Genomic DNA, 23269 nt, shown 5'->3' with positions numbered 1-23269 from the left:
GCCCAGTCAGTGACTTCTTTTAAGACACTCCTGAAAACGCACTTATACACCAAGGCCTTTCCTAGACTTTAGCACTTGCACCTTGCACTTTTTGTAACTGTGTTACATTGTTATATCTATATGTCTACGTCTGGATTTGCCTTCATTTTTAATTCTATTTTTATATTTTTCATTTTATATTTTATACCTTATTTTACACTCTATTTTATATAAGCATCCTAATTGATTGTGTTATCTCTACAAATGTTTTTATTTTTTGTTCCATGACAATGTAAAGCACTTTGTAAACACTGTTTTAGAAAAGCGCTTTATAAATAAAGTTTATTATTATTATTATTATTAGTGTGTGTAAAAGTGTTTCACAATTTCTGGCCCAAACGGCCCCTCATATAAAAGTACATTTATGTCTCATACTGTATATACATATATACTGTATTATTTTCAATCTGATGACTTTGACTAATCTACAAGCTCACAACACACTGAACCCTTAGTTGCTCCTGATGAGAAGGTTGGTGCCTTGCATGTTTTCCCCAACCATCTGTGTATGAATGTGTTTGTTAATGGTTACACAATCTATGTAGTGTAAAGCACTTTGGATAAAGGCACTATATAAATGCACAATTTACCATTTACCACTAGGTGTTGTGAACTTGTAGATCTGCTATTTTCTGAAAATAATGTCTGAAATAGTGAGAACTCATGCAGGATACAGATATAAAAATCAAACCTCGGTTCGAAGTGAAGCGGTGAACTTTTATTCTATGTGTTCTAGAGAGATGAACTCTGTATATACTTTCGGTTCGTAGTGAAGCGGTATGTGTTCTAGAGCTTCAGAATTCTGAATGAATGATTTTATCTGGAGGGCCGAATTGTCATGTGAAGCTTGACCAATCCTCAAAGTATGGTCTCATTGGACATTTTTAATCATCCAATCATCAGACCGGGACCGGGACGGACACTACACACATATTCTGGATGTACGGGACAGATAAGACCTGTTCATTCTGGACTGAAATGACCATATATGGACGTGGGGGACACACATGGGACTCACATTTACGGACAGATAAAACTTGTTCATTCTGGACTGAAATGACCATATATGGACGTGGGGGACACACATGGGACACACAAAGCCACTCCTTGGAAGCGGCTTTCACCGCTTCAAAAATATATAAGTGAAATTGGGGAATGATTAAACTAAAAAGATGATAAATGGATGGATACGATGAAATTGGTAACCAAACAAATTATTTTCTATTAACTAAGGAGCTGGAGAGACGGGGAGAATATAGAGCTAACAAAAAATGTTTTGTTGTAACCAATATATCACTTGGTGAACCCCTTTAAATCAGATTTTTTTTTTTTATGAGGTCAAACTACAGTGCGTGTATTTGCTGTGACCAGGCCTATCTCTTGTAATGATTAGGCGCATCAGCGAACATGTATTTCAGTCTGTAGGCTTCAGCCAGCAGGACACCCACTTCCTCGTTACCCCAGTGGATCGTAGGAAGGTTCTGAAGGAGCATGAGTAGGCCCTGAAAGTCCGCCCTGGAGAGGATCTCTTTCCGCCACTCAATGAGGAAAGCAGCGCAGACGTACAGGTGAAAATGTGAGAAGCCGTCCGCCTCGGCCTGGTACGTGTCCCACAGTCGGATGGTGCAGCGGAGCGGCAGCTCCCTCATCAACAGGTTGTTCATCCAGCGGAAGGCGAACTGAAGGTACTGCACTTCGCACTTCAGGAACTTGCCGTGGATGTCCTCGTCTATTCTGCGGACAAGCTCCTCCAGAGCTTTCATTTTGTTGAGAATCCCGGGCTGAGCAGACGTGTAGTGGTCTTGGATTCCATCCAGCAGCTTGCTCATGCACCAGAAGCTGTCTGCCTCAATGTTCCTCTGCGCATCCAGAGGAAGGGATGCCATCTCAAAGTTTTCCATGTTCTCCTCCTCGACAAACTCTGAGAGGAAGACGACAAAGAAGGGCGTGACTAAGTCATTAATCCCCTGGACATAGCCGCTGACTGGGTGTTGGATCGCCCAGATGAACAGGATTCTCTCAAACAGCTCTTGTACTGCAGGTTGCTGGAACAGTGGAATCAGAGGGTTGGTCCTAGGAGTGTCAATATGGATTTGTTTGTATGTGTCCCTGTAGCGTTCATCTGTTCTGGAATGGTAATACTGTTCAATGAAGCCAAAGTACTCATCTCTTTTCCTCTTCAGTACCAGCTCTCTGTGCTCCATATTAGCAGGCAGGTAGCCAGACAGGAGTCTCCATATAATCGGCCGGACTTCTCTTGGTATGCCTGACCAGCTGTGCTTCCGGAGTTCCTCCAGGTCAGTGGTGGGACTGGCCAGCAGCTGTTTGAATTTGTCCAGCCGGCTCTTTTCTCGCACAGCCATGTTCGGTGCTCCCGAGGCATTCTGGTCGGAGATGCGGGCGACCAGCGGGATGATAGACTGTTGCTTCTTCAGAGTGTTGCAGACAGAGGATGTGTTGACGTGGTTTACCTCCTTCGTCTCCTCTTCCGGAACCTCCTGGAGGATTGGGCCGTCTGCCCTGATAGGGTCCAGTCTGTCTGCTGTGCATGTGTCGGGTACACCCAGCCACTGCTGCTTCTGATGCTGCTGAGAGGACTGGTGGTGTGATGAAGAGTGGTCAGGGGCGTTAAGGAAGTCCTCATCCTCATCATCTATGTCCCAAGCATCATTCGTGCTGCGGACAAACTCATTGAAGCTGGCGGCTTTCTTGGACTTAAGGATCTTGATCTTGGGCTTTTGTGTGTCTGGAACCTTTTTTTTTCTATTCCCAAAATGTATCCTGTACTCAGTGGTCATGCTTCACTGAGCACAGTGGCCTCTTTACAGATAAAATAGGGGAATGGCCTCTGTGACATGGTGCCACACAGACCTTGTAATCAACACTGTGGGCGATGGTGTTATTTTATGGTATTACAATGATGATGTATGGTCTCTCAATATGCCCGAATATGGAGATGATATCTGTGTGTGTATATCTGTCTCTCACTAAATGTGGAGATAACTGATGTCATAACTGATGGCTCTTAAATTATACTTCATTGGCTCAGTTGACTGTGTGATATGAATAATATATAAAACGTATATACCGGTAGCACTTTTACCAAGTACCAAGGACACAAATGTGTCCTTTTCCACCGTCAAAGAACCGGTTCCAGTTCTTTCTTCCGCCTATGGGATGAACCAGACTGTGCTTTTCCACCGAGAACCGGAGTTGGTTCCGGAGTTGGTTCCGAAACGTAAAAGTTGGTTCGGAACCGGAACCACAAAATCCATGGTTTTTCCAGTGAACCACCATCTGAACTGGGGGACAATGGCTCTGGTTCAATCTGGTGGAAACGCAAGCCGGTTTGCAAGAATGAACCAAGGTTCCAAGAAAGTTGAACCGGCACTGGTTCTGGAACCAAGGTTCTTTTGGTGGATGAGTGCTCTTTATACTTTTAGCCAGTGAGGAAGCAGCATAAAGGTGACGGATAAAACTTTATAGAGTAACTTTTATTCATTGAGGAAGCAGCAAGAACTGCTAAAAGTTCCTCCATAAACTTGGAACAGAACAATAATGTGTTGCCCTAAAGGGAACCACGCTAATAAATATAAAAAAATACATAATTAAATAAATACAATATATAATAACATTATGGACTAAAATATTCTTTCATGAAAATATCAACATGTACAGTAAAACTAACTGTCAATGTAGAACTAGAAATACTGTTCCTACGAAACAGTGTGGGCTTGCATGGAACACCATGTATGGGCACAAAGATCAATCCAACGGGCACTCCAACATGGAACATCATATATAGGCATACAGAATTGCCCAATGATGTCACACGACAGAGTGATGTCATGTTTGATCCTTAAAATGCTAGAATCGAACTAGCATTCGATTCCAGCATTTGATATGCTTGCACTAGTGGTGGTGACGTCACCAAGAATGCTGCTCCTCATTGGCTAAAGGCCCTGCCTTTGTACTGTCAGTCTGTCTGTGAAAAGTGATGACTTATCACTAAACCATAGTTTTGTGGGGATTAAAGCAGATTTATTTTTTGTATTATTTTCCTGTAGGCCTATAAGTCAATGTCAGGCTCCCACAAAGTTTCCCAAGGGAGTTGGGTTTGAAAAAGTTCAGAGGTGATAGTAGACACCAACACATTAAGTGAAGAAAGCTATTGGTAAGCATTTTGTTCCCAGATTGGTCAAAGACTCGGCTAACTATGGATAATGAGTGTACATCTACATCTACAACTACATCTAGAAATGCCAACAATAGACTGTGTTGACTGAAGTATGTAGTTTTAATCACATGAGGGCGCCATGGTCCTTAGAAAAAAACACTTCCAAAGGCTATGTAAACAAGAAAACTACTTGTCACTGCCTTGAAGCCATACTTCTGCATTTTAGTTGCTCGGGTGGATGGATGCACAACCTTTGTTAAAGCTGGAGTCGGGGAACACTTATTTTCAGTTTTCGCCACCTAGTGGCGGAAAAAATTACCTCTGGGAACTCTGATTGGGGGACACTTGACTGGGGGGGGGGCAAGGAAGGAGGAGGTGGAGAAGAAAAAATAGAAGAAAGAAGGGAAAAGGAGAGAAATGTTGAGAAAAAGGAAGGGAAAGGATTGATTGATTGATTGATTGATTGATTGATTGATTGATTGATTGGAAGTATTGCATAGGAAAGGGCAGTTTCATGACAGTTCAGTTCAGTTCACTGATACAAGGTCAACTAAAATGAATTTCAGGTAAGACAAAGCTTTCCGTTGAGATTCTTCTCTTTAACTCATATAATGAATGACAGACAGAACACAGAACAATCCATGACTACCGGGAGCTCCGCCCCCACCTCTCCGCCGAGACCTCCGACGAGAATCACAGCCGCACCATTCACTTGAACGGATATACAGCGGATTTTACACATTAAATATTAATTCCGTTTTGGACCCAGAGCTTCGAAATCTCGTCCAATCCGTCAACAAAGGCCTGGATATGCACTGGAAAATATATAGACCTTTAAACTTTTAAAACAATACGACAAAGGAATATATAAGGACGCAACAGCAGAATGAGGAAATCGCCTGTCTGCTGGACCTATACAGAGCCGTTTTCACTTTTCACTGATTAGTTTAGAGGCTATTACTCTCCATTACACAAACAACCAACCAGAATAAACTGCTTCAAATGTAGGCTACATGTTTCTTATCATGCCGATTGCTTATAAATCTTATCTATAACATTTGATATCTCTGGCGTGAAATGTTCGCGATTCCTGACAAGTTTAGCTGCCGAGCCGCAGAGGGAGAGGGTGTCGCATCAAATTCTGGGCCCTGGGTACAAGGATTCGCTGTGGGCCCACATGAATGTTCTTCATCGTGGGATTTCAAAAATAGCAAATCTACAAGCTCGCAGCGTGGCACTCAGTGCCGCGCTATGAGCTTGTATATCTGCTATTTTTCAATCGATAAAGTCTAAAATAATTAAGGCCCTTCCACCGTGGGCCCTGGTAAGTCAGTCCCACTTTTCCCCCCCCTTGTGACGCCCCTACCCACAGCCTGCAGTCGAAAGCAGAGTTGAAATACAACACTTCGCGTCGCTACCCCTGTTCATTCAGACATTCACAGACGTACATATTTAACATAACAAATAAGGTGTTTGTAGTCATGGGTTATTGTCGTTTAGGCCAATACAGTCCATTCATATTTAAATTGGTTTGAAACGGCTTTCTGTGGTCCAGCAACCATTATTGCTCTGCTGCGACCTTATATATTCCTATGTCGTATTGTTTTAAAAGTGTAAAGGTCTAAATATTTTTTCCAATGCAGATCCAGGCCTTGTTGATGGATTGGAAGAGATTTCGAAGCTCTGGGTCCAAAACGGAATTAATATTTAATGTGTAAAATGTGTGTACAATCCGCCGTATTTCCCATTGAAGTGAATGAAGCCAATAGCGGCGCGCTGGGTTGTGTGAAACTGGCGAATATAAGCTGGCGAATATAAGGTGATCTCTTCAGAATAAGAGTACCCCTCAGCCAATTGAAAAATGTTGAAAAACGATTAATTTACCCAGGATATGCACATTCAAAACAAAGATTAAGCATTTAAACATACATACACAATGATAATTATATTTTTGGGTGAAATAAAAATGTTTTAATAACATAAAAAAATATATAAATGGAGAAATGCTGTTCAATAGAGTGCATAGCCTTTACAAATTGGACACTGGACAGGAGACAACTCTTCGTGTCGGCACTTTGGACCCATGCACGCGTTCAGAGAGACCTCCTCTACCACACCACACTCTCCGCTAAGCGGGAGAGGCGGCATTGCAACTACTGCAGGCCGTCCAGTGCAGCCAGGCGCTCAAATGGCTTCAAAAGGCGCCATTTTCAGACTCTAGTGGGCGCTGGAGAGCAGACGGCTCTTCGTGTCGGCACTTTGGACCCATGCACGCGTTCAGGGAGACCTCCTCTGCCACACCACACTCTCCGCTAAGCGGGAGAGGCGGCATTGCAACTACTGCAGGCCGTCCAGTGCAGCCAGGCGCTCAAAAAGGCCTCAAAAGACGCCATTTTCAGACTCTAGTGGGCGCTGGAGAGCAGGCGGCTCTTCGTGTCGGCACTTTGGACCCATGCACGCGTTCAGAGAGACCTCCTCTACCACACCACACTCTCCGCTAAGCGGGAGAGGCGGCATTGCAACTACTGCAGGCCGTCCAGTGCAGCCAGGCGCTCAAAAAGGCCTCAAAAGACGGCATTTTCAGACTCTAGTGGGCGCTGGAGAGCAGGCGGCTCTTCGTGTCGGCACTTTGGACCCATGCACGCGTTCAGGGAGATCTCCTCTGTCACACCACACTCTCCGCTAAGTGGGAGAGGCGGCATTGCAACTACTGCAGGCCGTCCAGTGCAGCCAGGCGCTCAAAAAGGCCTCAAAAGACGCCATTTTCAGACTCTAGTGGGCGCTGGAGAGCAGGCGGCTCTTCGTGTCGGCACTTTGGACCCATGCACGCGTTCAGGGAGATCTCCTCTGTCACATCTGCTTTCCAAACAGGTCACATACGGCTTGAAGCAGCAGCAAAGCTGTCAAAACAGTTTAGAAATGTGCTTGAGAAAATCAAAGTGCCCAACACGCATGCAGTGTCATTAGTGTCTCAGCAATTGTCTAGAACAGTCGTATGGACCATTTTAGACAGCTTTGTGAAAGAAATACTTGGAGCTGCTTTCTTAGGAAATGATCTGCTTAGCCTTAAAAGTCTTGGTCGCTACATTTGTACATTGTGTGGTGACCAGGCTGTACCATCTAGAAGGAACATGTCACAACTGATAGTACAGCCACTTGAAGTGTCACAAAAAGGCATCTTGGACACATTTGAACAACTATTTCTTGGTCAACTTGACAAATGCGAAACATGTAAGCAGGAAAAGAGATTATCAACCTATAAAATAATTCACAGCCCACAGACTCTACTTCTCCTATTAAGATCTGGCACAGAAATTCCCAAAACATTCAATCTCTCCTGTCTGTACCACCAAAATGATTATGCTGTGTCCAGCATTTGTGCATTTTTTGGCAAGTCACCATATGTGTCTGTGTATACCTGTAAAGACCAGAAATGGCATAATGTGACAAATGCATCAGATAAAACAGCAGGATTTGACTTTGAGCTGATGCAGAAGTTACTGTCCATAGCTAGTTTCTTTGTTGTGTCATATGAGAAAACCAATAGTGTGGAACTAATCAACTTTCAGCAGGTTAAACAAAAACATAAATGCACGGACAGATGCAAGCAGATAAGGGATACACAAGTGAAGCCCATTCCAAACCTACAGGAAACGCTTACATCATGTCTTTCAGTTGAAGACTTAGCTTGTGTGAAGAATGACGGGTGGCTGAATGATAGAATTATTGATCAGTACCATAAGCTCTTCGACTCTGTTGGCCCCAAAAAGTCATATATTTGTCCCAGCACTTTTGCAAGCCAACAGTTAAGGAGTCTTTGGTGTGATCACATTAGTGTCCTCCCAGATGTACCACGAGCATCACACAATTGGTGGAAGTATGATTTGGTGATATTGCCCGTCAACATTGGGGAACAACATTGGGGAGCCATTGCTGTAGATTTCACCAATAAAACAGTGACTGGTGATTGCATAGTGTTAGATGTTGTGATAATGGATTCCTGCCTTAAGGATGTATATGAGCAAGAACTGGTTAAGGTATTTAATCCACTGCAAAGATACTTAACCTTACAGTACTTTGCATTGCATGGTAGAGGTATGGGAATCACATTTACATATGAGTGCTATAACAGATGTCCTAATTTCATAAAACAAACCGATCGCAGCAGCTGTGGTATTTTCACCTGCTTGTTTTCCAAAGCTGTTCTGTTTGATGTGAGCCTCAACATTTTCAAAAGCGAGCGTGAAAAGCGAGATTGTGTTATGTATGAGTTGTCAAGCAGAACGTTATTGCTCTGAGTACATATAAGCATATACTGAGTTTTACTGTATGTTGGACAAACTACCTAAAAAGCTCTTTTGTCTTCTTTGTCTGGATTTGCTTTATATATTGTACTTACATCTATCTTTTGATCAATTTGTGTGTGTGTGTGTGTGTGTGTGTGTGTGTGTGTGTGTGTGTGTGTGTGTGTGTGTGTACTTCATGTATATATTTATTGCATGTTGTATGCCTTTTTACATTTGAGTGTGTTTGCACTTAGTTGGTACATTGCATGTTGCACCTTTAATTGAACAGTGTTGTGTGATTTGTGTTTGAATAATGTTTGCCATTAATAGCGCACGCACACCCACACCCACACCCACATACACAGAGTAAATTGATCAAAACTGGGATTACTAAACTATTAAAGTAACCTTTCAGTCCAAATGGTAATGTTTTCATTTCCAGTGAAAGTGTACACTGTTATTAACAATGAGTAATAAAAGGGTATTTTTTTCAAACTTCATATCGTCTGTATTCGTTTATTCTCTGCTAAGCCGTATAAAGAAGTATGGTGTACAAAAATGACTAGAATCTGAAAATGTCACCTTTTGAGCGAGTGGCTTGTCTATTTCCACTGTCAATGTTCTTTTTTTAAGTATAAAGTTGTCAAATATGTCAGTAATTTCTTTTAGGCTATGTGTCATATCTGCCATGTGCATGTGTAAAAAATGAAAACATTTTTTACACTCTTCTTTTCTCTAATTACAATCTAAAATATGAACCCTTTAATATGGGGCTGCAAGGAACCTAGCTATCTTCTGTCTCTAAAAAAGCCATGCTAATGACATAGCTTAATGTGCCCGTCGTTCATCAATTTGGCCCATTACTGTTCTGGTTAGCATAACGTGTGAACACGCCCAATGTCAATGTGAATCACACACTGACGGTGATTGCTCATGAGATAATGGGTGGGTGGGTCAGGCCTGGAATTTCGTCATTTTAGGGGCAAGGACACTTGGCCTTTGGTGTTGTCCATTGTTTGAGGGCACAAAGGCCAAATGCCAGGGCAGGAAGGCCATCAAATAAAACGCAATTTTAGTCCATTGAAAGAATTATGTTGAATTTAAGGGTTAGGGATGATAACCTAATCTGCAGTGAAATAGATAAATTATGGTATGTACAACCTGATCAATGCTCAGCCCTGCCACCAATCAAAGTCACTGGATTGGTTTAAAGATGGGGTCCGGGAGTTAAGATTTCATAATCTCAACAAAAGACAATACATGACAAGAAAGAGACACAGGTGTCTACTGATGAGAAAGTGTTACAGTCAGCTGGGGCATTAAGGCCACTGTGGCCTCACTGAAAATGGGACCGTTTGTATATCTAGCACAACAGAAATTGATTTTACACCTCTCCCGCTTAGCGGAGAGTGTGGTGTGGCAGAGGAGGTCTCCCTGAACGCTTGCATGGGTCCAAAGTGCCGACACGAAGAGCCGCCTGCTCTCCAGCGCCCATTAGAGTCTGAAAATGGCGTCTTTTGAGGCCTTTTTGAGCGCCTGGCTGCACTGGACGGCCTGTAGCAGTAGCAATGCCGCCTCTCCCGCTTAGCGGAGAGTGTGGTGTGGCAGAGGAGGTCTCCCTGAACGCTTGCATGGGTCCAAAGTGCCGACACGAAGAGCCGCCTGCCGTCCAGCGCCCAGTAGAGTCTGAAAATGGCGTCTTTTGAGGCCTTTTTGAGCGCCTGGCTGCACTGGACGGCCTGCAGTAGTTGCAATGCCGCCTCTCCCGCTTAGCGGAGAGCGTGGTGTGGCAGAGGAGGTCTCCCTGAACGTTTGCATGGGTCCAAAGTGCCGACACGAAGAGCCGCCTGCTCTCCAGCGCCCACTAGAGTCCGAAAATTGCACTTTATTTGTAGATCTGCTATTTTCAGAGCCCAGCATGTTGTTAAATAATAGACGCTTTTAATTTATTACTTGTATTGTATCTCACCTGCACAATCCACCATTATTATCTGGAGCATATTTTGTTGTTGTTTTATCACTTTATTTGCTTACATTAATTTTACATAGCAACCTGGCTTAGAGGCAGACATGCAGATAAAGTGCAAAACAGGATCAGAAATTCATCTGATAACAGATGGCAGTGGTGGAAAAAAAGTACTCACATGTTTAACTTAAGTAAAAGTATCAATACTGCAATATAGAAAACACAAGTAGAAGTCTGGAATTCAAAATGAAATTGAGTAAAAGTATTAAAGTATTGGCATCAAAATATACTTATATACGCTTGGCTTTACTATACTTAAATATACTTTATACCAAAAGTAAAAGATCTACAAGCTCACATCATGTCACGATGCGACACATTGTGAGCTTGTAGATCTGCTATTTTCAAATAGCCTAGGTATTAAATAGGGCTAAAGTTGTATTGCAATAAAACATCTGCAAAGTAACTAGCCTAACTCAAGTTTAAAAATAAATTGTAGTGGAGTAAAAGTACAAATACCTCAAAATTGCACTTAAGTAGGCCTACATAAAGTAGCCTACATGTAGGCCTACTTAGTTACTTTACACCACTGGCAGAAGGTGCTAATTGTGGCAATCATCACATTGTGGTCAGAAGTTGTATGGAAAATGGGCTAAGTACCCATTTACTGGGGATCAATAGCCAATTTAAATCGGTAAAAACGTGTTAGGGCACTTTGAAGTACACCAGCATAAGCAATTTAAAAATACACACATCGTATATGTATTCTTTTAAATAAATGTACGGTCTTTACAAACATTAATTACTGACATCTTATTTTGAAGGTCTTATATTCGCCAGCTCCTACACCGGAAGTACTATATTCGCCAGTTTCACGCTGCCGGCGCGCTGTGATAGTGGCGGAGGCAGCTTTTGGAGGGGGCGGAGCCGGTAGTCGTCCATTCTGGATGGATTAGATGCAATTCTAAAACACACAACAGTACACAGATGAAACATCTCATGAATAGATGGAATTGCTTCATTTATACTCATTAATGAATATAGTCTACCCCGAATGCGTTTGTGTATAATCACACAATTTAAGAGGCAAATTAAGGAAATTTGCTACCATTATCACATTGTGACTCATTGTAAGCTTAAGTAGTCTTTTTTCAAGGAGAGGCTTTGTGTGTCCCATGTCCATATATGGTCATTTCAGTCCAGAATGAACAGGTTTTATCAAAAACTAAATGTGAGTCCCATGTCCATATGGTCATTTCAGTCCAGAATGAACAGGTTTTACCTGTCCCGTCCGTCCAGAATATGTGTGTAGTGTCCGCCCCGGTCTGATGATTGGATACTTTGAGGATTGGTCAAGCTTCACATGACAATTCGGCCCTCCAGATAAAATCATTCATTCATTCAGAATATAAAGAATGTATAGATCACAGAGTTCATAACTCTAGAACACATAGAATAAAAGTTCACCGCTACACTTCGAACCGAGGTTTGATTTTTTTTTTTTTTATTGTTTTAAATGTTTTAACTTTTTCGTTTTGTCCTGTTGAACAAGGTATTATTAACAATTAAGTACAGCTGCTGTGCTGTGGTGGGAAAAGTACTCACAGTATCAATACTGCAATATAGGAATGTATAGTACTGTAGTAGTAAAAGTCAGATTTATTTGAGTAAAAGTACAAAAGTAAAATAAACAAATAAACTTGGTCATTTTATCGTCTAATCAGGCTTTTGTGACCACCCTGGAAAGATTTTAAGTTCCTTGATTCAGTATTTAGATATTTGATATTTATTTTATCAGACACGCCCCCTTCCTATACAGACCCAATGTAACTTCAAACTCCATTTAACCATGGTAGATTCATTGAAAACAGTAACACCCATTCTTTTTTCTGGTAACTCACACTACCCTCCTAATACGTAAGGTTTTTTTCCGATAACTTTTTCATTGATTTGTAATCAAGTGCGTCCCACCAAAACTGTGGGAGGAGTAGTGTGGCAAAAAGGTTTATCTATAGAAGGGGATGGAAGATGGACTGAATAAAGTCGGCCAAGTCTAGTTGTCCTGCAACAAATGATGATGTCAATGGAGATACAGCTGTATATGTTAGGGCCTAGTCCTTTTCTCTTTATGCCCATATATGGAGATCTCTGCAATCTGTATCTGTCCGTCCTTGTCCCTTTTATGCCCATATATGGAGATCCCTGATGTCATCAGTCCAGCCCTATATGTGCCCCTTGTGTGGCCATATATGGAACTGGCTGATTTGTTTGCTAATGCTACAACGACACATTGAGGTTAGACATCACACTCCATATTTGGGCGTAGCTGCATTGGGAGATACTTATATGGTTATGGTAAGTCATGGTGACAGCGTGACATCAGAGGCCGTTCCTATATATCCTTTAAAATGAACTGGCTGTCAATCAGAAGCGAGGTGAGTTATGTTTGACGGTGGTGCTTAGTGTCTGAAATGTTTTACTGGACATTACATCTGAGAGGAGAACCAAAGGACCACAGCGGTCCTACTGCTGCTCTTGCAGTAGAACACAAGGTTTACTGCTTTGGAGGAAAATATAATGACAGTGATCAGATGAAAGTGAAAATCTTCAACACAGTGTCTTTGTGCTGGAAGACATTGCCCCCAGTGACGACTGGAAGAAGAGAACGTCCTGTTGAGGTTCCCTCCAGGTGCTTGTACCACACAGCTGTGCTTATAGAACGTATCAGCTACATCTGGGGAGGAAATACTTTCTGCAACCTTCTCTATGCCTTTGATGTCGATGCCCACAGATGGTTCAAGACAGACAGATGGTTCAAGACAGAGATTTCTGGAACTCTCCCAGAGGCGAGGTACGGCCACTCAGCCTGTGTCTTGAGGAAGGTCATGTATATCTATGGAGGATATGTGGAGGATATGTGGACTAATGAGGATATGTGCACTAATGACATCTACAAGTTGGACACCACCACAATGGTCTGGTCTTTAATTGACACCAGCGGCTCTCTTTCAGTATATCACTCTGCCACCATCATTGGAACAAAGATGTTTGTATTCGGCGGCTACGGGTACAGGGACAACAACATCAGAGTGTTTGACACAGAGACCAACTGCTGGCTGAACACACCATCTGCACAGATTCCTCCTGAAGGAGGCATGGCTTATTCAGCCTTTGCCTACAATGGAGAGCTGTACATGCTTCGTGGATATTTATGGTATATGTATAATCTGTGGAAATACAACCCAGAGACCTTTTCCTGGAAGAAGGTTGAGACCAAGGGGAAACCATTTATCCCTCCATTGATTAGGTTGTGCTGTTGTATGGTGGGAGATCGTATTATCCTCACTGGAGGATTCGTAGATGACAACAACTACGCTGATCTTCTGTACATCTTAGATTTAAATCCAACACTGAAGACACTATGCAAGCTAGCAGTTATTCAGTACGGTATGGAGCAGAAGGAACTCCCACACAACATCAGATGGGAACTGGGAAGAGGGCTGAAGAATGAAGAAGAGTGTTACCAACTCCCCAGTAACGGAAGTAGCTAGTGGCTCTCCCAGAAGTAGCTAGAAGTCGCTAGGGGTGGGGTGCACGCACGCTGCGCAAATGTGCACAAAAAAGTGCATGCACGTGAACAGATGCGTGCACGTGTTTCTAGGGTAATAATTCAAGTTTTTAATTTTTTGGGCACGCCGCCAGTACCAGTAGAGAGAGAAAGAGCGTGCGCGTTTGTGTGTCACTGAGGAGCAGGCAAGCAGAAAATGCAGGCAGAGAGAGAGAAAAGGAAGGAAAATGGGGTTTAATCTCTGGCTCCTGTAAACAATATGTGTCCCCAAATCAGCAGAAAAAGTAGCTAGATTTGTCTCTAGAGGCTTTTCACTAATTAAGTCTCTAGGGGGGTCTGGAAAGTAGCTAAATCTAGCGACAAATCCCCTAGGTTGGCAACACCAACTTGGTGTCAAAGAAGAGGAGGCAAAAGACAGGTAGCTGGGAGGGAATCCGTCAAAAAACATCAACTTTGGGCACTTGGTGACAAGTTTTAGATTTTTGGTGTGGTGTTAGGTATGGTTATAAGGTTTACAAAAACCATCGCAAACAAGTTGCGCTCGCCCCCTAGTGGTCTGTTTGCGATGAATCAAATATTCGATACATCAGTATACGGTTGAAACCCCAAATAATTGATAAAAGAGATTTTTCAATGGATTTTGTTACTATTGGGTATGATAAATAACATACTAAAATTCAGGAAAAAATATCTACAGGAAAGGCACCATTTTCAAGATGGCGTCCACGATGGCTGCCGGGAGCTGAAAATGCCTATAAACTGGGTTTTAATGTGTAAAAATTCATAATAAATCTGCACTTGGTGAAGAGTTTTTGATTTTTGGTATGGTGTTAGGTATGGGTATAAGGTTTTCAAAAAACATCGCAAACAAGTTGGTCTCGCCCCCTAGTGGTCTGTTTGCAATGAATACAATAGTAGATCTTTCAGTATATGGTTGAAACCCAAAATAATTGATAAAAGAGATTTGTCAATGGATTCTGTTACTATTGGTTATGATAAACAACATACTAAAAGTTTAGGAAAGAATAACTACCGGAAAGCCATCATTTTCAAGATGGCGTCCACGAAGGCTGCTGGGAGCTAAAAATGCCTATTTAATGTGTAAAAATTCATATAAAATATGCACTTGGTAACTAGCTTTTACATTTTGACATGGTGTTAGGTATGGGTATAAGGTTTTCAAAAACTATCGCAAACAAGTTGGGCTCGCCCCCTAGTGGTCTACAATATACTGACCTATCTAATAGTTGATCCATTGCAAACAGACCACTAGGGGGCGAGCCCAACTTGTTTGCGATGTTTTTTGAAAACCTTATACCCATACCTAACACCACGCCAAAATTCAAAACCTCTTCACCAAGTGCATATTTTATATGAATTTTTACACGTTAAATAGGCATTTTTAGCTCCCGGCAGCTATCGTGGACGCCATCTTGAAAATTATGCTTTCCGGTAGTTATTTTTTCCTAAACTTTTAGTATGTTGTTTATCATACCCAATAGTAACAGAATCCATTGAAAAATCTCTTTTATCAATTATTTGGGGTTTCAACCATATACTGACATATCTACTATTGTATTCATTGCAAACAGACCACTAGGGGGCGAGCCCAACTTGTTTGCGATGGTTTTTACCTTATACCCATACCTAACACCATACCAAAAATCTAAAACTCTTCACCAAGTGCAGATTTATTATGAATTTTTACACATTAAAACCCAGTTTATAGGCATTTTCAGCTCCCAGCAGCCATCGTGGACGCCATCTTGAAAGATATATATATTTTTTTAGATATTTTTTCCTGAATTTTTAGTATGTTGTTTATCATACCCAATAGTAACAGAATCCATTGAAAAATCTCTTTCATCAATTATTTGGGGTTTGAACCATATATATACTGATGTATCGAATATTTGATTCATTGCAAACAGACCACTAGGGGGCGAGCCCAATTTGTTTGCGATGGTTTTTGAAAACCTTATACCCATACCTAACACCATACCAAAAATCTAAAACTTGTCACCATGCAAGTGCCCAATATTTACGAATTCCCTCCCAGCTAAGGGTGAGATGGAGGCAGATGATTCGCTCTGGCGACCCCTAAAGGGAACAGCCGAAAGGAATGACATTTGAAAAATAGTTGAGTGCTCTCCAGTCAATAAATATAGCAGGGTCACTCAATAAGAACACTAAAAATACATTGACCAGATATCACTACGAACAATATACTACCATACTTTTCTTAGCGATTATTCTATGATCACTTTTTTGATTAATCAAATTATTGAGAAGCATTTTTTTTTATGTATTTCATTTTTCTTTTTTTTTGTTGTAAATGATAATAATAGTGGATGTATAAACTCACAACGCATCACATTGCATTGTACCTTTAGTGACATGCCCAATATAGCGAAACCAAGTTTAAATGCTTTTCTTTTCCTGGTTTTAATGAAGCTATAGCGTTAGTTTATGCAGGACAGTCTCACCCACCCAGCTGTAATCAGTTGTCGGTCAGCTCCTTTCCTACTCCAATCAGAGCTCACACTCAGTAAGGGAGGCTCCTTTATGCTGCTTATAGCTGGGGCCTTCTTTGGTACTGGCCAAATCCCCATTCAGAGGATGATATACTGGCCAGCAGGCAGCAGCCGATCTCTAAAGATTTCTTAAGTGGTTGGGATTACTCAGTTTGCAAAAACAGGTAGTGAACTGTGGCAGTTCGGTTTCCATAAGTTCTACCTCCAAGTATTGAGGGATGACGTCCCACCCAGTCAGAAGGTCAGGAGTCTCTTTAGCACCTCTGAAGGACCTAGAGATAGAGCACATAATTGCTGTTTAAGTGATGGGGCACGCACACACACACACACACACACACACACACACACACACACACGCACACACACACACACACACACACACACACACACACACACACACACACACACACACACACACACACACAGAAATGTGTAATCCAATTAACAGGGCTGGGGTTCCCAAACGTTTTTTTTTGGCTCAGGGCACCCTATAAAGATTTTACTGGTGGATCTTATATTTACATTAACTACTAGAACCCAAGCGTCCATATTCTGAGGGCATATGTAACCAAATTATTTTTCTCATTTTCAGCTAAAAAGGTTTGATGCCGTGTTAAACAGAGTCAAAGGTCAAGTCCAAGTATTGAAGGTTGACAAGGTTAAATGTCTGAAAATACTCATGAACATATTCATAGAAAAGATTGTGAGAACAAATAAATGTGAGGGGGATGAAAGGAAGGTGTGTTATTTTTCATTTTTTGTATTATTCCTTTAACTACAATGATGTTTTCCTTTTGTTCTGTTATTTAAACACATTGTATTTTCGTTATGGTATTATGTTGAAATGATTTCCTTTCCCCCTAACCATATTCTCCCTTTTCTGAATGGACTGTGGACCTTTAAGTGAATGAGGACACTTGATAAGATGTCACCGCTGGCCAACCAAAGCAGCTGGGCGGCGCCCACTGAGTGTATGAATGGGCAACAGGCTTTCATTCAGGTTGAGCAGGGGGAAGGCACAGGTGTGCTTTGAGCGAGAGACGTATGGACTGAGGCCGGTAGCTAAGCTACACTAAGTGAGAGACATTGTGAGAACTATTATAAGTTACAGCAGACGGAGAGACTGGCTGCCTGTGGCAGAGGCTGCCTGGCCGCTGCAAGGACGGACGAGACGAGTACCTGGGACCAGGGGCGTAGCCAGGAATTAAATTTTGGTAGGCGAAATGCCAGCCCCCCCCCCCCCCCCCCCCTAGAGAGCTAGAGCTAGTTATTTTCAAAAAGCACAGTAAGGAGCATTACAAACAAGGCGAACATTGCTCCCAAATAGTGACATAGGCCTATTTCAACTTGTGATTACAACACTAGCTAAATTAGTTCAAAGTAAACATAATGTGTCCCTTAAAATACATGGCTCACAACAACATGCGGCGGGGCTTGAGCTTGAAAATATCGATAATTTTGAGAGTGAACTACTCCTTTAATGAAATACATTTTATTTTTTATTTAAGGCCCATTCCCACTGGGCCAAATAACAGATAAAAAAAATCTCTTTCTTTAGATATTTTTCCATTCAAGTGGATGGTAGATACAGATTAAAAAAAAATATCTACAATGCACAGATATTTGCCACAGGTACTTTTATCTGTGGTAGATATTATAGATATATTTTTTATCTGTTATCTGGCCCAGTGGGAATGGGCCTTACATTTATGGAAGAGGCTTGCTTAACGAGTTGTAATATGCTACAGCTGGAGAGACAACAAGACATCAATTCTTAATCCAGCAGTGCTGGATTTAAACAACACAATGATCATGTATTGTGTTTGGAAGCTGTTTACCTACTACATTAAGGACTTTATTCATTTGGAACAGAGGATATCCTACAGGTAGGAGGAAAGCAGAATGGACTTTGTTCAGTGTGTTATTGTCTCTGTTGTTGCGACTTGAGTTAAATAGCCCGGCAGCCCAAATTTACATCTCTAAAAGGGTAACACTTTCTCAATGGCCAGGCCGCCTACTAGACAATGAATGGAACTGGTTGAGCGACATTCTATAGGCCTATGGTCCTCTCCACACTGTAGGCCTACTGCCCAGTCAGGCCTTTACACAATGGAAATAAGAGACTTTTTTTTTTTTTTAGATTTTTTTTTTTTTTTTTTTGCCAGATCATTTCTCAGTTGGTAGGCGGTCGCCTCGTTCGCCTACCGCTAGCTACGCCCCTGCCTGGGACCGCTGGTGAGAAAGACGGAGAAGGACGATTAGCTGGTCCCCTGCCCACATAGCAGAGGGGTCTGGGCCAAACGTGGCTGCAATCCGGCATGTCTGGCTTACCTCTGGCTTCGGCAAGTGGTATGTGAACCGGATGTGGGCCAGGTCTGGCAATGACGGCATTGTTTATGTGATGGCACGCCACATGTGGGCCGATTGTGGTTTGGTTTATTTGGCCCAGATTCGCCATGTAGTTAACTGGCCCATATGTGTTTTGGTTTATTTGGCCCAGATTAGCCATATAGTTAACTGGCCCATGTGTGTTTTGGTTTATTTGGCCCAGATTAGCCATATAGTTAACTGGCCCATGTGTGTTTTGGGTTTATTTGTCCCAGATTAGCCGTAGAGAATCTGGCCTGGGTCATAAAGGATGGGAGAAGCAGACAGAGCGAGGCTTTGAGTGTGTCGCATACCCATTACACTCGGAGGGAGGCATACTGCTTCCCTTGTGAGTAAGTACCGTTCCATCGCGACACATTGAAACTAAGCCCTGCACCCGTATAGGACGACTGAATATCTCCTATTGTGTGTTACAGAGAGATGACCTATACCGCATACTGTTGAAATCCATTCTGTTGGAAGCTGTGTGGCTACCCTGGTGTCCACCCCCTGCCTACACCAATCGTTACACAAACGAAACTAGTAAAGTGGTACTGCATTGTCACTTTATTAGGCGATCCTAGAAACATTTTAAGAACCTTTTAAGTATTATTAAAGTATGTGTATTGTGTTTTGGATAGTGGCGCCATTTCGTTTTTAGGGTTTTGTTTTGTATATGTTTTTAGGGTAATTTAGAGTCCCCGCCCTGTATAGGCTAATAAATTGATTTTGTACCTCCCTGAAACAATTGTTTGGTGTCAGTTCCCTCCGGGTGTTTGGACCCAAATTATTGCTGCTCTCCTTGGTGTAAATACGAACCTGTGTCTAGCCTATAGTGGTGTTAAACCTTTTAATGGTTTGTTGGTTAGAATCCAACTGGCGTTGTCCGGCAACAAAGGTCCCCTTTCCCATTTGGATTTATATAAGAATAATTATACAACAGTAATATATATATTCCTTTAATGGTAAATGGTTCATAGTATTGCATTATTATTATAAGACAGCTGTTTTTGGCGTAACAGTAAGACTGGCCAATCTTACATAAACAAAAACTTGACCACACAGCTAAATGTGTTGTCAACCACGTCTATGAAGGCATGAAATAGTTCAATCTGCAACACAATATGTAGAGGGGGTCCCCTGCTGATCCCATAAAGGGCGGATCCGGGGAAATCTCGCTCTTTCGACGACCGTCAGTTCGACAAAGGAGCATTGGGATGGTTAGCGACTCACCCGACGGAGGTTGTGTTTAGAATAAGGGTTTGGTTTGGGAGTCGAACAGATGATATGTAGTAACACCGGCTGATCCCTCCACTAAAACACCCATATCAATAAGGAACCTATATGGAAAGATCTGTGGGGAATAGTCTACCTCTGTGAAGTTGGCACCCCATATGATGAAAAATATATAAAAATGGTGTCATTCTTTAGTGCTGAATTTGTGCTGAATTGTGCCGTAAATTTTATAATTTGTGCTGGTATCACTTTTTAGTTATTCTACATAACACCACTGTTTTGCTCCTATGTTCTACCATTATCTCCATCGCCCTCTGCTGGCCACACCTCTGTAATGCTGCTAAATCTGCTAATTCATAACCATATACATATTTATATATATAAATATTAGAGGTGGGCAACGATTAATTTTTTTTAATCGCGATTAATCGCACTCAATCCTGGAGTTAATCGCGATTAATCGCGATTAAAATGGCTCATTTTAAGTCTGCCGAAGGCATTCAAAATTAGTGGCGTCCCTGAAAATCGCGGGCCCCCCTGCAAGGATGGGGGCAGGAGCCCTTTTTCAAATGATGATGGAGTTCTGTCCGTCTGTCATTCAATGTTATATGAGGTACATAAAGGTTTCCTGGGTAAATAAGGCGAAAAGCTTACTAGGATCTCCTTTTAGTTGATCTTGTACCAGTGAACTGTACTGTCATGAAACTACTTTTTCCTATGCAAACTTCTAATAAAGTCTTCAATCAATCAATCAATCAATCAATCAATCTCTCTGGAAGAAGTTGCACATGATCTCTGCAGCCGAGGCTGAGGCGCTCCAACAAGACCACTCTGACAAGCTAAATGCTGGGTGCAGTAAATGTATTTGTCTGCAAACAGCCCAATGAGCCCATAATATTAACAGCTGCATGTTTATTTTATTTGTAGCCTATTTATTTATAAAAAAAAAAAAAAAAAAAAACGTAATTCACAAAATATTTTTGACAGTGTACTCAGTCTCGTTTTTGCGGTGGTCAGAACGAAAAGGCACAACGTTTTTTACAGTGTAGGCTACTTTGTGCTTCCTTGTGGTCGGAGCTGCTGCTGCACTTCTATCAACGGATTTACACACGTTTCTTTCTTGCAAAGTTGCACAAGTGATTTATAGGGGACTAAGGGGAGCATTTAACAACATGGAGCACTTTAAACATGCAGCTTGTTTTGTGACGGCAATGATCACGACAGTCAGAACGTGGTAGGAGGAGGCGGCTTGAAAACCCTTTTAGGGCACTCTAGCTCGGAGACAGAACGGGGAGACATGTCTGTCCATGCAGTGAGTTTGAGTAATAACAACTGAATATAGGTAAAGCTGACGTCTCATTATCAAAACTAGCACAGCACACAGGTGCAGCCAATGACAGTGTGACATTAACAGGCACATTGTTGTGAAATATACAGCCATAATTTAGAACTTCTGCCTAGACAACGTGTTGACTGCATCTAACAAAACAAGGCAGCGTGTCCTGTGTGTGATGTCATTGCGCATGCAGCTCCCAGACCCAACTTTGATCCTTAACGACGATAATTTTTTTTACCGCCGACAAGAGTCTCACGTTAACGCAGCACGATAACGCCGATAACGGCCCAGGTTTAATAAATATATATAAAAGCACAATTGATGATTTCAACGGCACAAATTAGAGCACATCCAGCACTAAAGAAGAATGAGACCCTTTTTTCCTGATTTGGAGCCAAATAATTGGGGGTGCAAGGCTCAGCAAAAATATCTCAAAAATGATACCAGCACAAATTATAAAATTTACAGCACAATTCAGCACAAATTCAGCACTAAATAATGACACCATTTTTATATATGTTTTCATCATATGGGGTGCCAACTTCACGCAGGTGAATAGTCTTACTGTTCTCAATGAATTGGCGGAGGAAGCTCCATACACCATCGAGGACGTCCTGGTCTCTTGGCCATGTGATCTTCTCCAGGATCATCTAAAAAAAGCAACAACCTTGGTTTAGTCATTTTAGTCTGAGAACCTTGGAAGCCTAATATTTGATCATGCTTTACAGATAGTGAAGTGTAAATGCATGTCAAAAAAGTAACTGGCTTGTACATGTGGATTTGCCAAATTCTCACATTCAAACAGGGTAGATAAGAAATGATAATGCCGGTGTCTGAGGTGACCATGGGGACTTGGATTTAGTCGCTATGACAAGTTCTAATTGCTAGTTCCAATTCATACATATGTTAGCTTAAGTTTTTACCTCTGGCCTTAGCTCCGTCTCAGAGGCCCTGGGGAAGAATTATGGACACGGCGTCTGGCCTGGAGCTAAAGAACTCCCACACCCCGGTGTCGGCTAGGCCCCTCTTCAGTTGTTTCACCTGTCTGGACGTCCTTTCAAGAACCTTGAACCAAACAAGCCATTTCAGGAATATATTTTTCCACGCGTTCTAGAAGCACCACTCTCAATAATGGTAATAAAGCACAACCTTTAATGTAAATATTACACAATGTTACCAAAACATATGGCTATTTACTCAAATAACCCTTTACAGATTTAGTTATCGTGGAAATACTAGACACATTTAATCTGGGTGTAGTGAGAAATTGTGCAATTTTGGAACTGGCAGTTAAGTTCTCATTTAGACATCATGTAGCATTTAAGCAAATTATACTTACAGCATGAATGAGCAACTGGTCCCTCAACCACCACCTATTCTCGACTGTGACGGCAGGCAGCGACCAGGGAAAACAGACTGTGTTCACAAACGCCCGCTGTATTTCATTCAGGACATCTGACCCTTCGAGCTGATGAATGACATTCACAAAATTAAGATTAGTGTAAAAGACCACAAAAATACTACATTTACGTTTTAATGGCAGATCTACAAGCTCACAAGACGCAGAGTTATCTCAAGTGATAATAGCTGTATATTCGATACCAACCATTGCTATAGAGTACTTAAGATACTTTTACTGTACAAAGAATTCTTCCAGTCAACAAGTGGAACTGATTCAAACGAGCAGAAACAAACTTTGTTTTAACCAAAAGATTTAGGTACCATACCTTTAAGTCCACCTATTACATAACCAAATAAGT

At 41.8% G+C, this 23269-nt stretch overlaps 1 protein-coding gene across 1 annotated transcript; it reads right to left on the bottom strand.

The window, feature by feature from the left end:
* Positions 1-1412: 1412 nt before the first annotated feature.
* Positions 1413-2837, bottom strand: LOC308295615 (TBC1 domain family member 22B-like; the record flags this gene model as incomplete). The annotated part of the gene is made up of 1 exon (XM_080738665.1): positions 1413-2837. One exon carries the CDS (start codon positions 2835-2837, stop codon positions 1413-1415), a length of 1425 nt encoding a protein of 474 aa, XP_080594791.1.
* Between the last annotated feature and the right edge of the window lie 20432 nt (positions 2838-23269).

This window comes from Nannobrachium achirus (genome assembly GCF_963921795.1).
Source record: "Nannobrachium achirus genome assembly, chromosome: 12".
In the NCBI taxonomy this organism is placed as follows: Eukaryota; Metazoa; Chordata; class Actinopteri; order Myctophiformes; family Myctophidae; genus Nannobrachium; species Nannobrachium achirus.
The sequence above is the reverse complement of the archived record's forward strand: the minus strand, read 5'-3'. Positions and strand labels throughout refer to the sequence as shown.